We start from the raw sequence: 16783 nt of genomic DNA on the forward strand, positions 1-16783 counted from the left end.
AGATTGCTGATGGGATGCAGGTGCGGAAAACAAGAGAGCTTCCTCGAGTGTTTCCGAACCTCGGAAACTGAGATCACGAACAGGAAAAACTAGTCACCAGACAGGACCCGACTCACACTGCCGGGGCGCTACAGTACCCCCGACGAATCGCCACCCGGGCGGACCTCCGGAGCGCCAGGATGGAGGCGGGTAGAAATCACTGATGAGGCCAGCATCTAGGACCTGTCGCCAAGCGGAATCCAACTCCCTCTCTTCAGGACCATACCCCTCCCAGTCCACGAATACTGGAAGCCCCTGCCCGGGCCTGCCTGGAATCCACGACGCGACGCACCGTGCAGGCAGTGACCACCTCCGATCATCCGAGGAGGAGGAGGTGAGGAGGCGGGAGGAGGCAACAGAGGACTGGAGGGAAGACAGGCTTGAGGCAGGAGACATGGAAGGCGGGGTGGACTCTGGAGCGTCCCTCGGTAGTTTGAGTCGAACTGCCACTGGATTGATCACTTCTCCACCATCCAATCGGACTAATGAACTTCGGGTAACAAACTTCCCTAGACTCAGTCCGTAGAAGGAAGATCCCGTGCAGGGCCAACTCAGACCCTAACTCCGATGGTGTAGGTGGGAGCGGATCCGCCGACGAGCCCGCCTGGAGCTGATACCGTCCGAAACTTAAGGAGTGCCTTTGGCCCGATGCCAGGTCCGGTGGCAACGCACTGAAAATATGGGCTCCGAACAGAAGGTGCACTGAGAGCTCCTTCTCCTGAGAAGGGAATAAGGAAGGTTGGTAAGCCATACAGGCACTGGAAGGGAGACATCCCGGTGGCAGACGTAGGGAGAGTATTGTGGGCATACTCAACCCAAGGCAACTGAGAGACCCAGGAGGTGGGGTTAAGAGACCAGGACAGTCGTAAGCGTGATCTCCATCTTCTGGTTGGCTCTCTCCGCCTGACCTCTATTGGATTGGGGGGGGGATGAAAACCAGATGGTGAGACTGACGTAGCTCCAATGGCCAAACAGAAGGACTTCCAGACAGCAGAGGTAAAACTGAGGGCCACGGTCGGAAACCATATACACTGGGCAAAAACCGTGGGACCCTGAAAACCTCCCCTAACCAGGATCTCGGACTGCCTCCGAGGCAGAGGGAAGCTTGGCAATTGGCACACAAAGTGGGCGAACCTGCTGAATCTGTCCACGAGAATCAGAACGACCGTGTTCCTCAGAAGCGGGCAACCCAGTGACGAAGTCCAGGGCTTGTATGCGAGCCATGGTCGCTGGGGAATAGGAAGGGGGTGAAGTAGTTCAGAGCTGGGCCGATTGGTACTCTTATTCTGCGCACACACTGGACAGGCAGTGCAACAAAACCCCGAGTATCCTCGGCCATGGCAGGCCACCAAAAACGCTCCGCGAAGAAACGCCATTGTCCGAAAGCCACGCCAGGGTGACAAGCCATCTTACTGGCGTGGGACTATTTGAGGACAGCGAGACGAACGATCAGGCACAAACAACCGACCGTGGAGCACCGACCGGCTGAGTCCGGGCAACACCCTCACCCCCATACTGTCCCACGACGCAGTTCCGGGGGGGAATTGTCTCGTTTGGACCCACTCTCCCGTCTTTGAGAACACCGGCGACACCCCGTTGCGTTTAGATTCAGGCCGAACGCCGTAGGGAAAACTTGAATCGCTCCAAAAACAACGCCCACCTGGCCTGAGACGGGAGCTGAGACGCTTAGCCGATTGCACGGAAGCAAGATTCTTGTGGTCAGTCCAGACAATAAACGTTGCTCCGCCTCCAAACCAGTGGCGCCACTCTCCAAAGGCAAGTTTCACCGCGAGAAGCTCCCGAAGCCATTACCCACATCGTAATTCCTCTCTCCAGACGAAAGGTATTACGACGAGAGTAGTAGGCGAGGGATGGAGTTGACTGTCCGCGGGAGCATCGCGGGCGACAGGATGGCTCCAACTTACATCAGACGCGGGCCCACTTCAAACGAACTGACGGGCCGTGTCCGTTGAGAGAGAATCGAAGTAAGCAGAATCGCCTTTCAAATCCAGAAACGCTCGATCCGGCCTCCGGATTCTACTTCGGAAGGTCCTGATACTGGAAGTCAAGGCAGCTAATTGAGCGTCCACACGGCTGTAATTCCGGATGAATCGGCGGTAGAAATTCGCAAACCCCAAAAATCTCTGGAGCTGCAATCTCGCACCGGGCTGGGCCCATTCCAGAACCGCTCGAACCTTTCCTGGTCCATCCTAATCTCTCCCCTGGAGATGATGTACCCGAGAAAGGATGTTGTGTAGGGCGGAAACTCGCACTTCCGGTTACGAACAGGGCGATTCTCCACACATCGCTGCAGAACCTGGCCGGACATGCTGGACGGGGTCGGAAGGTTCCTTCGAGAAGATCAGAATGTCATCCAGGTAAACAAACACAAAGAGACCGGGAATCATATCTTCAGGACGCCGCTCACCATACTCTGAAATACCGCTGGAGCATTGGTCAGTCCAAACGGCATCACCTGATACTCGAGCGACCCATCGGTGTATTGAAACCCCCAAACCACTCGCCCCTCTCTGATCCGGGAAGGTGATACGACATGTAGGTCTAGCTTGGAACACCGTAGCACCCTGTAAGGAGTCGAAGGCAGAACCCATCAAGGGCAGGGTATACTTGTTCTTGGACCGTGATGTCATTCAACCCCGATAATCAATACACGGTTCTAAGAGAGCCATCCTTCTTACCCACAAAGAAGAATCCTGCTCCCAGGGGTGATGACGAGGGACTAACGAGCACCAGCAGCTAGGGACTCTTTGATGTAGGTCCCCAACGCCTCACGTTCAGGTCGGGAGATACTGTATAAGGTCCTTCTTTTGGGGTAGACAGCTCCAGGAACCAGGTTGATGGCGCACTCATATGGTCGGTGGGGAAGGGAGTGAAGAGCCTTCTGCTTACTGAAAACTTCCAAATCGTGATAGGTCTCGGGAACCAGGGCACAAATCTGGGGGTTTAGCCTCAATCACCTGACTGGGAACCAATGGGGGTCAGGCAGTTGAGACAGAAGCTAGCATGACAATCAAGGTCTCCAACTCGCACCTAATGCCCGCCACCCAATCGACCGCGGGATTGTGTTCCTCAGCCAGGGGTATCAAGACCAGAGGAACATGGGAAGACGGCAGAGCGAAGAATGAATCATTCAGAATGATTCCCGACAACCGCATCTTAACCGGCTCAGTCCTCATCGCGATACGCGCCAGACTACCGCCGCTCAGGGAGTGGTCGCCTAATGGCTTCCGCAATTGCTCCTTGGAGCCCCCAGCTGTTCCACCAACTCGCATCAAGAAAGCTTCCATCGCACGACCCGATAAAAGCGTTAAGCGCAGTTGATTCCTGTTCAAAGGGTAGCCGGAAACGGGTCTGACAGAGGTACTGAGAGGTTGAAACTGGCTCGCTAAAAGTCCTCCCTAACTTTAGCGAGCCGGCAGTTTGACGCACCGCGAACAGGGGGAGATGGAATGTCCCGAGCACCAAGCAGTAGAGGCAGCAGTTGGTCTTACGCGCATGTTGACGCCCACCGCGCCCCCACTTGTGCATGGGTTCAGAATCGAGAGAGGACCTCTCCACTAATCCATTGTGGTGGAGAATGATCGACTTGTTCTGGTCCACCACCCGACCCGGACTGGGAGCTGAGAAGCTGATCGATTGGACGACCCCATTGCTTCTCCCCTCCCCCGCTCTCGGACTCGAATATCCACCCGAATAGACAAGGCTACAGCTGTCCAGGTCACTAGGCTCCGGATAGGAGATCAACTCATCCTTGAGCTGCTCCGACAGACCCTGGTAAAAGGCCGCTTCAGAGACTCGCTCCACCCACTCTCCACTCGCCAACGCCTTGAACTCGACACGGTGCCACGCGCGAGTGTACCTTTCGAAGCGAAAACAGGCGCCTAGCTGCGTCCCCTCCTCGGACGGAATGGTCAAAGAGCTTCCTCATCTCGGCCGTGGAACCGGTAGAAGCTGCAGGGTCCTGTGAGCTCCCAAACGGGCTGAAGCCCACTCCGGCGCCGACCACGCAGCAACGCAATCACAAAGGCTATCCTAGCCTTGTCTGAGGTATAAGAGTAGAGGCTGTAGATCGAACACTAATCCACACTGCATAAGGAAGAATCGGCATCTTCCCAGCTCCCCTCATCTCTATCCAAGGCGCCGGAACCCGGGCTCACGGAAGGACACAGCTCCAGAAGCGGCAGGCGAGATGGGTGAAACCGCCTAGTGATCCTCCACCGAAACTTGCGCTTGGCTCTGGACTCCGCCAGACCGGTAGAAAGTTCCAACTGACACCGCCGACCTCCTGTAGTACCGCGCGAAGCGATGGCCCAACATCTTCTCCTGATGGGGTAATGGCATGGCGAACAGAGTCCAGGTCCGCTGGCTTCACTATTGGCCGGATCGTTTGTCACGGTTCCCCAGACAGAAACCCAGAAGCAGACCAGGACAAGGAGAGTTGAACGAAGGGTGAGGGTTTATTAGCAGATCAAAAAGGGTGCAGGATAATCCAGGGAAACAGAGGACGGGCGGCGTGGATGAGTTGTTGAGGGTGGCAGTGGTTGGTCCAATGATGGCTCGGGCAGCCGCCACCATCAGTGGCAGAGGTAGGGTTGAGGGTTCCGGACGAGTGCGACTGGAGATGGAACAAAAACGGAGGTAAGTCAACAATAAAACCAACAAGGTACAAAACAACAAAACTAACGTAGAAGCTCTAGGACTGATACTCTGATAAACCTACTGTTCATGGCTAACGCATCCGCAGCAGGAACTGGGATGAATGGCCAGAGCCTAAGAAGGGTGATGATCAGGACCAGGTGTGCAGATTGCTGATGGGATGCAGGTGCGGAAAAACAAGAGAGCTCCCGCGAGCCGCTCCCCGAACCCTCGGGAAACTGGAGATCAACAACAGGAAAAACTAGTCACTAGACAGGACCCGACTCAGACTAAGCCGTCGCAGGTCAAATTCATCCAAAGGTGTTCGATGGTTGAGGTCAGGGCTTTGGCAGGCCAGTCAAGCTCTTCAACACCGATCTCGACAAACCATTTCTGTATGGACTCGCTTTGTGCATGGGGGGCAGTGTCATGCTGAAACAGGAAAGGGCCTTCCCCAAACTGTTGCCCCAAAGTTGGAAGCACAGAATCGCTCTAGAATGCTGTAGCGCTAAGATTTCCTTTCACTGGAACTAAGGGGCCTAGCCCAAACCATGAAAAAACAGCCCCAGACCATTATTCCTCCTCCACCAGACTTTACAGTTGGCACTATGCATTGGGGCAGGTAGCGCTCTCCTGGCATCCGCAAACACAGATTAGTCCATCGACTGCCAGATAGTGAAGCGTGATTCGCCACTCCAGATAATACGCTTCCACTGCTCCAGAGTCCAATGGCGGCGAGTGTGAGTGTTACGACCAAGGACAGACGACTATTATGCGCCACGCCCTTCAGCACCCAGCGGTCCTGTTCTGTGAGCTTGTGTGGCCTACCACTTCGCGGCTGTGCCTTTGTTGCTCCTAGACGCTTCCACTTCACAAACAGCACTTACAGTTGACCGGGGCAGCTCTAGCAGGGCAGAAATGTGAAGAACTGACTTGTTGGAAACAGTGCCACGTTGGAAAGTCACTGACCTCTTCAGTAAGGCCATTCTACTGCCAATGTTTGTATGTTTGTGTGCCCGATTTTTTTTATCTCTCCTTCCCTCTTTCTTATCTCTCTTTCCCTCTTTCTTATCTCTTTCTTATCTCTCCTTCCCCCTTATCTCTTTTCCCTCTTTCTTATCTCTTATCTCTCTTTCCCTATTTCTATCTGTCCTTCCCTCTCCTTCCCTCTTTCTTCTCTTTTTTCCCATCTCTTTTTCCCTCTTTCTTATCTCTCCCATCTCTTTCCCTATTTCTTATCTCTCCTTCCCTCTTTCTTATCTCTCCTTCCCTCTCCTTCCTCTTTCTTATCTCTCTTTCCCATCACTCTTTCCCTCTTTCTTATCTCTCCTTCCCTCTTTTTTTCCCCCCTTCTTTTTTTTAAAAACCTTTATTTAACTAGGCAAGTCAGTTAAGAATAGATTCTTATTTACAATGAAGACTCCACTTCGCTGGGCAAATTGGGCGCCTCCCTATGGGACTCCAATTATGGCCCGACTGATACAGCCTGGAATAGAACCAGGGTCTGTAGTGACGCCTCAGCACTGAGCTGCAGTGCCTTAGACCGCTGAGCCACTCAGGAGCCCTCTTTCTAATCTCTCCTTCCCTCTTTCTTATCTCTCCTTCCCTCTTTCTTATCTCTCCTTCCTCTTTCTTATCTCTCCTCCTCTTTCTTATTCTCTTCCCATCACTCTTTCCCCTTTCTTATCTCTCCTTCCTCTTTTTTCCCCCTTCTTTTTTTTTTAACTTTATTTAACTAGGCAAGTCAGTTAAGAATAGATTCATTTACAATGAAGACTCTACTTCGCTGGGCAAATTGTGCGCCTCCCTATGGGACTCCCAATTAGGCCCGATTGTGATACAGCCTGGAATAGAACCAGGGTCTGTAGTGACGCTCTAGCACTGGAGCTGCAGTGCCTTAGACCGCTGCGCCACTCAGGAGCCCTCTTTCTTATCTCTCCTTCCTCTTTCTTATATCTCCTTCCCTCTTTCTTATCTCTCCTTCCCTCTTTCTAATCTCTCCTTCCTTCTGGTCTTCTCTCTGTTCTTGTTATCTGTTCTGCGGGACTGAGACTGCTGATGGGTCTGATGATGAGACGGCCCCGTGTTTGACTCAAGGCGCTTGATTATTTTAAAATTCTCTTCTGTGATTGGAGGAGCAGAGTTAGCCAGCTGGAGTCATTTCCCACTGCCCCACCTCTACTTTGATCCCACAGACAACATTAGTGAAGAGATACACTTTGACGCACTGTTCCAAAAACACACTCCACACACATACACACTCACCCCCTCCTTCCATGTGTTCTCCACACACTCTCACCCCTCCTTTAGTGATTTGGACACCTTGAAGGCTGGGATAAGGAGAGTGGAAAGGAGGGAGAGGCAGATAGGGAGGAAGGAAGGGAGGAGGGGGGGATAGATTTGGCTGTTTGCCGCCTCTCCTCCCCTTTCCCATAATCCTGTGAGAGCTGCCTTAAATGCTGTCATCCCTCTCTCTTTCTTTCTTTCTTTCTTTCTCTCTCTCAATTCAATTCATTTACATTACATTTACGCCATTTAGCAGACGCTCTTATCCAGAGCGACTTACATTATATATTTTTTTTTCATACCCCCTGTGGGAATCGAACCCACAACCCTGGCGCTGCAAACACCATGCCTATCAACTGAGCTACATCCCTGCCGGCCATTCCCTCCCCTACCCTGGACGACGCTGGGCCAATTGCGCGCCCCCCCATGGGTCTCCCGGGTCACGGCCGCGCACGACAGAGCCTGGATTCGAACCAGGATCTCTAGTGGCACAGCTAGCACTGCGATGCAGTGCCTTAGACCACTGAGCCACTCAGGAGACTAATTCATCAACTCCTCATCAACTTTCTCTCTCTCTCTCTCTCTTCTCTTTCGTCCCGCCCGCCGCCCGGCGTCGCTCTCGCCGCTCTCGCCTCGCTCTCGCTCCTTCGCTCTTGCTCTCTCTGGTCTTACTATGAGCTAGGCTGGGCTGGGCTGGGCTAGGCTGAGCTGGGTAGAGGAGAGCAGAGACTGACAGGCAGCCGCTTAGCTCTGCTAAAGACTTAAGCCAGAGAAACACTAGAGTTAGAGTGTGTGTTGTGAGAGTGAGAGTGTAGTCCCTAGGGGCACAGCTTTGATCTCTTCCTAATAGCATATGGAATAAGACCTGCTACTCCTAACCTGCTCTGGGAGTTAAAGCTCTGGAAAGTGAGCCCTTCATTTTAGAACACACACACACAACAGACAGACACACACACACACACACACACACACACACACACACACACACACACACACACACACACACACACACACACACACACACAAGAGCAGCAGCAGAGGAAAAAAAGGAATCCTGTTCTCTCTCTCCTCTGTCAGTCCACCACTCACTGCTCTCCCACCTTTAATATGAATCTGATTCTCTCTCTGTGTATGTTCATCTCTCTGTCTGTCTGTCTCTGCAGTGTCCGCTGAGCTGGCAGAATAAGTGGGAGGGGCCAGAGGAACCCATGCAGTACCTGAGGGCTGTGGTGGCACGCGCCGCTATACAACACAAACACCACACACACACACACACACACACACACACACACACACACACACACACAACACACACACACACACACACACACACACACACACACACACACAACCACACAGGCAAGCACACACACACACACACACACACACACACACACACACACACACACACACACAGTTGTTGAGGTGGAAATGTGCTAACGTGAGGGACCACAGATATTGTCATGGCAGGCCAGATTCACTGGTCCACACCCCCCCCTCTCTCCTCTGACCAGACAGACAGATAGAGGAGGAAAAATAACAATAGACTTTTATCTCCTTCTTATCTGTTTAGTTACTACCACCACCTGTCTCTCTCTCTCTCTGTGTGTGCGTCTGAGCATATGGAGGTAGGCGGACAGTGAGACTGAAGAGAGGGAGGAGTGGAACAGCATCCTTCGCTTATGCCAGAACGCTTTTCTACTTCCAAATGTGTGTGTGTGCCTGTGACAGTCCAGTGTGCACCTTCTTGTCCTCTCATACTCAGTAATGTGTTCAATCCATAAACTTGCTCTCCTCTCCTCCACAAGCAGCTGATATAACCAGGGAAGATGAATTAGAGGAATTAAAGGGGTAACAGGAGAGAGACAAACTGACCTTGACACACACACACACACACACACAGAATACTAACCACCACACCTTGACACACACACACACACACAAGAATACTAACCACCACACAACACTACGCCTGCATTATTCATGCCCTGGGACAGTCTCACAGTGTGTGTGTGCATGTCGCTCTTGTGTTTATGTGTGTTTGTGTAACTAGTGCATTTGTCTTCAGTGGAAGCTTGCCCAAATCTATTTGTCAGCAAATTGAGATAGACCATGAGCTTAAAACGAATCAATTTATTATAGAGATTAAATCAGATCGTAGCTCATTCTGCTTATAGGCTGTCAGCATGTTTTTCAACTGACCTCAAATTCTGTTATTTTTTGTCATTAATGACGAAGCTGCTTTCCTGCCTAAAGTTGATTAAGGTGAACAAAATGGAATCATGCAGTTTTCTTCTACTGTTGATTTTCTCCCTGGTGTTGTACCACACAAAGAGGAGGGATGCCATGTATTCACTCGGGGCTGCCGAGTGGCGCAGCGGCCCAAGGCACTGCATCTCAGTGCTAGAGGCGCCACTACAGACCCTGGTTCAACTCCAGGCTGTATCACAATCCGGACGTGATTGGGAGTCCCATCGGCCAGTGCACAATTGGCCCAACGCCGTCCGGTTTTGGCCGGGGTAGGCCGTCATTGTAAATAAGAACTGACTTGCCTAGTTAAATGAAAGTTAATTTTAAAAATACAAAAATTAAAATGTCTGGTCTGCAGAGGACTACTTCAGTGTAGATGTGCTCTTGGTTACTGCTTACACAAACACACACACAGTGCCTACAGCGGGAGGTAATTGAGGTCAGGGTTGTTTCTGCAGCTCTCCTGTTGATCTGTGTCTCTGATAAAAGGACAAGGAGACAGAAGCACATTTAATTGAACTCTCCTTTACTTCCTCCCTCCATCCATCCCTTTAGCTCTCTCTCTCTGTCTGCCTGTCCTCCGCTCCCAGCTGGCTCTCTCTCTCTCTGTCTGCCTGTCCTCCGCTCCCAGCTGGCTCTCTTCTCTTTCTGCCTGTCCTCCGCTCCCAGCTGGCTCTCTCTCTGTCTGCCTGTCCTCCGCTCCCAGCTGGCTCTCTCTCTTGTCTGCCTGTCCTCCGCCTCCCAGCTGGCCTCTCTCTCTCTGTCTGCCTGTCTTCCGCCCCCAGCTGGCTCTCTCTTCTGTCTGCTGTCCTCCGCTCCCAGCTGGCTCCTCCTTGTCTGCCTTCCCCGCCTCCCAGCTGGCTCTCTCTCTCTGTCTGCCTGTCCTCCGCCTCCCAGCTGGCTCTCTCTCTCTGTCTGCCTGTCCTCCGCTCCCAGCTGGCTCTCTCTTCTGTCTGCCTGTCCTCCGCTCCCAGCTGGCTCTCTCTCTCTGTCTGCCTGTCCTCCGCTCCCAGCTGGCTCTCTCTCTCCTGTCTGCCTGTCCTCCGCCTCCCAGCTGGCTCTCTCTCTCTGTCTGCCTTCCTCCGCTCCCAGCTGGCTCTCTCTTCTGTCTGCTGTCCTCCGCTCCCAGCTGGCTCTCTCTCTTTCTGCCTGTCTCCGCCTCCCAGCTGGCTCTCTCTCTTGTCTGCCTGTCTTCCGCTCCCAGCTGGCTCTCTCTCTTGTCTGCCTGTCCTCCGCTCCCAGCTGGCTCTCTCTCTTGTCTGCCTGTCCTCCGCTCCCAGCTGGCTCTCTCTCTTCTGCCTGTCCTCCGCCTCCCAGCTGGCTCTCTTTCTTGTCTGCCTGTCCTCCGCCTCCCAGCTGGCTCTCTCTCTTCTGCCTGTCCTCCGCCTCCCAGCTGGCTCTCTCTCTTGTCTGCCTGTCCTCCGCTCCCAGCTGGCTCTCTCTCTTGTCTGCCTGTCCTCCGCCTCCCAGCTGGCTCTCTCTCTTGTCTGCCTGTCCTCCGCTCCCAGCTGGCTCGGCTTAGACAGAGAGAGTGTGTGTCTAAACACAAACTGACACACACACACACACACACAGATTCATGTTGTTTTTCTTTCTGTGTGTGTGTGTGTGTGTGTGTGTGTGTGTGTGTAGACTTGGGTGGGCGTGCAGAGAGACAGGTTCTACTGTCTGATACTGTAGATCTGTCTGAACTCTTCCACCCTGATACCTTCCTCAACGCCCTGCGACAGGAGACCGCCAGGTAATACCCTCACAGTGTGTGTGTGTGTGTGTGTGTGTGTGTGTGTGTGTGTGTGTGTGTGTGAATATGGCGTGTGTGTGTGTAGTGTGTATTAATACCTTGTCCATTGTGTCAGGTCTATGGGCTGTTCCATGGACAGTCTGAAGTTTGTGGCATCATGGAAGAGTCCCATAGCAGAGGCTAAACTCCAAGTCAAGGTACAATACAACATCTTTCACAATGATCTCACAAAACAGTGATTTACGAGGTGTGTTTGGCTGAGCTGACGCCAGGTTTCCCCAGCTCGTCTCTCTTACACAAGCCTGTATGACATCATACCACACACACATGGCATTACTTACACAGGAAAGAGGGCCTCCCTCCCTCACATTATTTTTCTATCTCTCCTCTCCTTTTCGTGCTGTATATCACTAAAAATGGTTGTGTTTAGTGTTAACTGTGATACACAGCTCAGCTTAAATTGCTGCTAATGATGTACCCCTTTCTCTTCCCCTCTCTCTCTCTCTCTCTCTCTCTCTCTCTCTCTCTCTCCCCATCTCTCTCCCCCCTCTCCTCTGTCTCTCTCTCCCCATCTCTCTCTTCCCTCCCTCTCTCTCCCATCTCTCTCTTTCTCTCCCCCATCTCTCTCTCCCCATCTCTCTCTCCCCATCTCTCTCTCTTTCTCTCTCCCCATCTCTTTCTCCCCCCATCTCTCTCTCTCACAATCACTTTCTCTCTCCCCCCATCTCTCTCCCCTCCCTCTCTCTCCTCTCTCTCTCTCTCTCTCTCTCTCTCTCTCCCCATCTCTCTCCCCCATCTCTCTCTCTCTCTCTTCCCCATCTCTCTCTCCCATCTCTCTCTCCTCCCTCTCTCTCCCATCTCTCTCTCTCCCCATCTCTCTCTCTCCTCCTCTCTCTCCCCATCTCTCTCTCCCATCCTCTCTCTCTCACAATCACTCTCTCTCTCTCTCCATCTCTCTCTCTCCCCCCATCTCTCTCTCTCTCTCTCTCTCTCTCTCTTCTCCCATCTCTCTCTCTCTCTCTCTCTCTCTCTCTCTCTCTCTCTCTCTCTTCTCTCTTCTCCCCATCTCTCTCTCTCTCCCCCATCTCTCTCTCTCTCCCCCCATCTCTCTCTCTCCCCCATCTCTTTCTCTCCCCCATCTCTCTCTCACAATCTCTCTCTCACCATCTCTCTCTCTCTCTCTCTCTCTCCCCCCCATCTCTCTCGCTCTCTCCCCATCTCTCTCTATCCCATCTCTCTCTCCATCTCTCTCTTTCTCTCACCCCCATCTCTCTCTCTCTCCCCATCTCTCTCTCTCCTCTGTCTCTCCCTCTCTCTCTCCCCCATCTCTCTCCTCCTCTGTCTCCCCCTCTCTCTCCCCCATCTCTCTGTATGTCTGTAGGTGAGTGGTCTGCAGTTGGAGGGCTGTAGTTTTGATGGAGTTCGTCTGTCTGAGAACCATCATGACTCCCCAGTGTGTCAGCTGTACCTGCCTGCTACATGGCCTGGATAGCACAGGTATAAACTCACACTCACGGACACGGTCCGTTCTTTCTGTGGTCAGGGTCAGAGTTCAGCTCTGTGATTAGCTGTCGTCATGGCAACAGAGTTCTTATTGTTCACACGCCTCCTGTGATTTACACTGAACAAAAAATATAAACACAACATGCAGCAATTTCAACGAAGTAGGGGCGTGGATCAGAAAACCAGTTAGTTGCAACACATCTCCTTCGCATAGAGTTGATCAGGCTGTTGATTGTGGCCTGTGGAATGTTGTCCCACACCTCTTTAATGGCTGTGCGAAGTTGATGGATATCGGCGGGAACTGGAACACGCTGTCATACACGCCGATCCAGAGCAGCCCCAAACATGCTCAATGGGTGACATGTCTGGTGAGTATGCAGGCCATGGAAGAACTGGGACATTTTCAGCTTCCAGGAACTGTGTACAGATCCTTGCGACATGGGGCTGTGTATTATCATGCTGAAACATGAGGTGATGGCGACGGATGAATGGCACGACAATGGGAATCAGGATTTCGCACGGTATCTCTGTGCATTAAAATTGCCATCAATAAAAAAAGAGCACACTTCTTGAACGTGCCTGTGGCCATCAAAGGTTACCATTTGCCCATTGAAGTCGGGTTATACGTCGAACTGCAGTCAGGTCAAGACCCTGGTGAGGACAATGAGAACGCAGATGAGCTTCCTGAGACGGTTTCTGACAGTTTGTGCAGAAATTCTTTGGTTGTGCAAACCCACAGTTTCATCAGCTGTCCGGGTGGCTGGTCTCAGACGATCCCGCAGGTGAAGAAGCCGGATATGGAGGTCCTGGGCTGGCATGGTTACACGTGGTCTGCGGTTGTGAGGCCGGATGGATGTACTGCCACATTCGCTAAAACGACGTTGGAGGCGGCTTATGGTAGAGAAATTAACATTCAATTCTCTGGCAACAGCTCTGGTGGACATTTTCTGCAGTCAGCATGCCAATTGCATGCTCCCCTCAAAACTTGAGACATCTGCAGCATTGTGTTGTGTGACAAAACTGCACATTTTACAGTGGCCTTTTATTGTCCCAGCACAAGGTGCCCCTGTGTAATGATCATGCTGTTTATTCAGCTTCTTGATATGCAACACCTGTCAGGTGGATGGATTATCTTGGCAATGCTCACTAACAGGGATGTAAACACATTTGTGCACAACATTTGAGAGAAATAAGCTTTTTGTGTGTATAGAACATTTCTGTAGGCTTTTTTTTTTCAGCTCATGAAACATGGTACCAACACTTTACATGTTGCGTTTATATTTTTGTTCAGTGTAGCTTATTTCCCTAAAGTTCTTACTGTGTGAGAGAAGGAACCATATATTTTACCCTTTGAACTGCTATCTTTCTTTCCTCCCTCCTGGCCTCTCCCTCAGTTATCTGAGTAAAACTGCTCAGACAGGAACGGTGATACCTAGTATCTGACAAGTCGGTTTAGTAACCAAACGCTACTTTATATAATACTTTATATACAGTATAATCCCCTCTTTCTACTCGCTCCATCTCCCTCTGTTGCTCCTGTGTAATGTTAATGTACCCCTGGTTATTCTAATGGCTGTAACAACAGGCTAATGGATTCAGCCCTGCTAGTGATCTGAGGGATCTGAGGCCTATCTGACCAGCTTCAAACTGCTTTTAATGCGGCCTCACCCACCCTTTACCTCAACTAGGGATGTTAAAGGATAACTGTTAGTGGGTTAGCCTCTGAAAATGAATTTGACCAGTCATGCTTGTCAGTCTATAGATTAATTTTTTATCATTTTGTGGAATTAAATTGGTGTCATAATTTAACAAATCTAGTCAGTCATAAAACAGGAACAGTGTCTTGGTCGACCGGAATTATTATTTTGCCGAAAAAAATAGTCATGTACAGTTTGTTTATAGAGTTAGAAAGTAGCTTTCATACGTCAACTAATGGCTGGCTGTCTCTAGTAGAATGAGCTGCGAGCAAGCCAGAGGAGAGACTCGTTGCTAGGGCAACTCCCAGACACTAGCTGCAGGGAGCAGTGGGAGAGAGAGGAACAGCATGAAGCAGCTAACAACAGCTAAGCTAGCAACCAAAAAAAAGTTTCACAGAATCTCTCTCCTGTTCTACTCGCTTTCATATAAACTTTATTTTGTTGTCCAGAAGCCAAAGCCACAATCCTCGCCATATGAACAAACCCCATCCTAGTTTTTGCATATTTACATTTTCACTCTTTCTAAGTTTCTAACGGAGATGTTCGCCTCTGTCACATGAAACGGCTCGCGCCAGGTGCGTCTTTTTAGAACAGGGTTTTCCCGCAAATTGCATTTTGGCTAATGTTTGAAAATGATGTATTCCATTCTCTGCTTCGTTACAGTAGTTGCATGTTCAATAATATGAGAGGATAGGCTCGCTATTGGCACATGTTCTTTAAGCTCTTAATGAAAAATTTCCGCCCTTCCATGCATAGTATTTTCTCTGTTGGTCAGTCATTTTACTGTTTGGAACTAATTTAACCGTTTGTTAACCGGTTAATGGGGGTTGGTTAGTCAGTAACAAAATTGACAGAAATATGCATCCTAACAACACACACTCACACACACACACACACACACACTCACACACACACACACACTCACACACACACAAACACTCTCCCACACACAAACACTTACACACACAAACAAACAAACACTCACACCACACACACACACTAACGGGCCTGTGTATTGTGTATATAGTTCTTTGCTAGATATTACTGCACTGTTGGAATTCGAAAACATCTGCAAATCTGTGTATGCGACCAATAAACTTTGATTTGATTTGATGTTAATCTAACGTTGTGTGTGTTATATTACAGAGTTCCAGTGGCTGCTACAGTCCTGAGGAGGTCATCTCTCTGCCTGTGTACACCAGCTCTGAACGGGTTATGGTGGTGACTCACATCACGCTGCCCTGTGGAGGAAACCCTGACCAGTGGATTCAGAATGGAGCTGCCCTCTTCCTCAAACAGCAGTGAGACAGCAGGGCCAGGGGGGCTAGGAAGAGGTAGCTGGAGTAAGGGTTGGTGTTGGACTGAAGGAGCACAGAGGGTAGCCATGTTTCTCAGGAAGGTTATCAGGCTTCACTACAGGTGTTTGTTGTTATTCTAAGGTGACGATAGTCTGCAATGAAATGTGTGATGACACAAGCTGGTAATTGACTATGTTTGAAAAGCATAGGTTATTTTGATGTCATGTTGCAATTTAAATGTTGATGGTTTAATGTTTACTCTTTAGTATAATCTGTTTGAATGTATGATTGTGTTGTATTTATATACCATTCTAAAATAAAGCTTTATTTACTCTAGATTTCTGGTTTCTTTCCATAATGAGTGTTTGTATGTGTTGTAAAGACAGGCCCTGGATCAGGAGATATCTGGGCCTGGGTCTGACCTCTTTCATACTATACACACACTTAAACTCTGAGCCATGACAAACATACACACACACAGACATCAGACTGACCTGGCCAGTATACTATTCAAGTAGTATTTGTCAGTGTGATTGGAGGGTCAGTGTTAGTTAAACCCCAGTGTGATTGGAGGGTCAGTTTTAGTTAAATCCCAGTGTGATTGGAGGGTCAGTGTTAGTTAAACCCCAGTGTGATTGGAGGGTCAGTAGCAAACCCCAGTGTGATTGGAGGGTCAGTGTTAGTTAAACCCCAGTGTGATTGGAGGGTCAGTGTTAGTTAAACCCCAGTGTGATTGGAGGGTCAGTGTTAGTTAAACCCCAGTGTGATTGGAGGGTCAGTGTTAGTTAAATCCCAGTGTGATTGGAGGGTCAGTGTTAGTTAAACCCCAGTGTGATTGGAGGGTCAGTGTTAGTTAAACCCCAGTGTGATTGGAGGGTCAGTGTTAGTTAAACCCCAGTGTGATTGGAGGGTCAGTGTTAGTTAAACCCCAGTGTGATTGGAGGGTCAGTGTTAGTTAAATCTTAAACCCCAGTGTGATTGGAGGGTCAGTGTTAGTTAAATCCCAGTATTATTGGAGGGTCAGTGTTAGTTAAACCCCAGTGTGATTGGAGGGTCAGTGTTAGTTAAACCCCAGTGTGATTGGAGGGTCAGTGTTAGTTAAACCCCAGTGTGATTGGAGGGTCAGTGTTAGTTAAATCCCAGTGTGATTGGAGGGTCAGTGTTAGTTAAACCCCAGTATTATTGCTTGGAGTTCAGGCTCTGCTGGTGTTTGTGTATTTCTCTCTCGCTTTCAGCTCAGTAATGACCCTGGAGAGGCTCTGATGGATAAAGATAGGGGGACGAGGGGAGAGATTGTGTATCGGTGTGCGTAT

The 16783-nt window shown here is 50.4% G+C and overlaps 1 protein-coding gene across 1 annotated transcript in view; it reads left to right on the forward strand.

Annotated features, from left to right (window-relative positions):
* Positions 1–15490, forward strand: part of LOC121567802 (cytoplasmic dynein 2 heavy chain 1) — a 176424-nt gene extending 160934 nt beyond the window's left edge. The window contains 6 exon segments of the mRNA XM_045220180.1: positions 8145–8234; positions 10857–10972; positions 11088–11169; positions 12354–12417; positions 12420–12469; positions 15319–15490. Coding sequence (XP_045076115.1) covers positions 8145–8234; positions 10857–10972; positions 11088–11169; positions 12354–12417; positions 12420–12469; positions 15319–15477 — 561 coding nt within the window. The 3' untranslated portion in view covers positions 15478–15490.
* The last annotated feature ends 1293 nt before the right edge of the window (positions 15491–16783 follow it).

The sequence above is a fragment of the Coregonus clupeaformis genome, chromosome 6 (assembly GCF_020615455.1).
Source record: "Coregonus clupeaformis isolate EN_2021a chromosome 6, ASM2061545v1, whole genome shotgun sequence".
In the NCBI taxonomy this organism is placed as follows: Eukaryota; Metazoa; Chordata; class Actinopteri; order Salmoniformes; family Salmonidae; genus Coregonus; species Coregonus clupeaformis.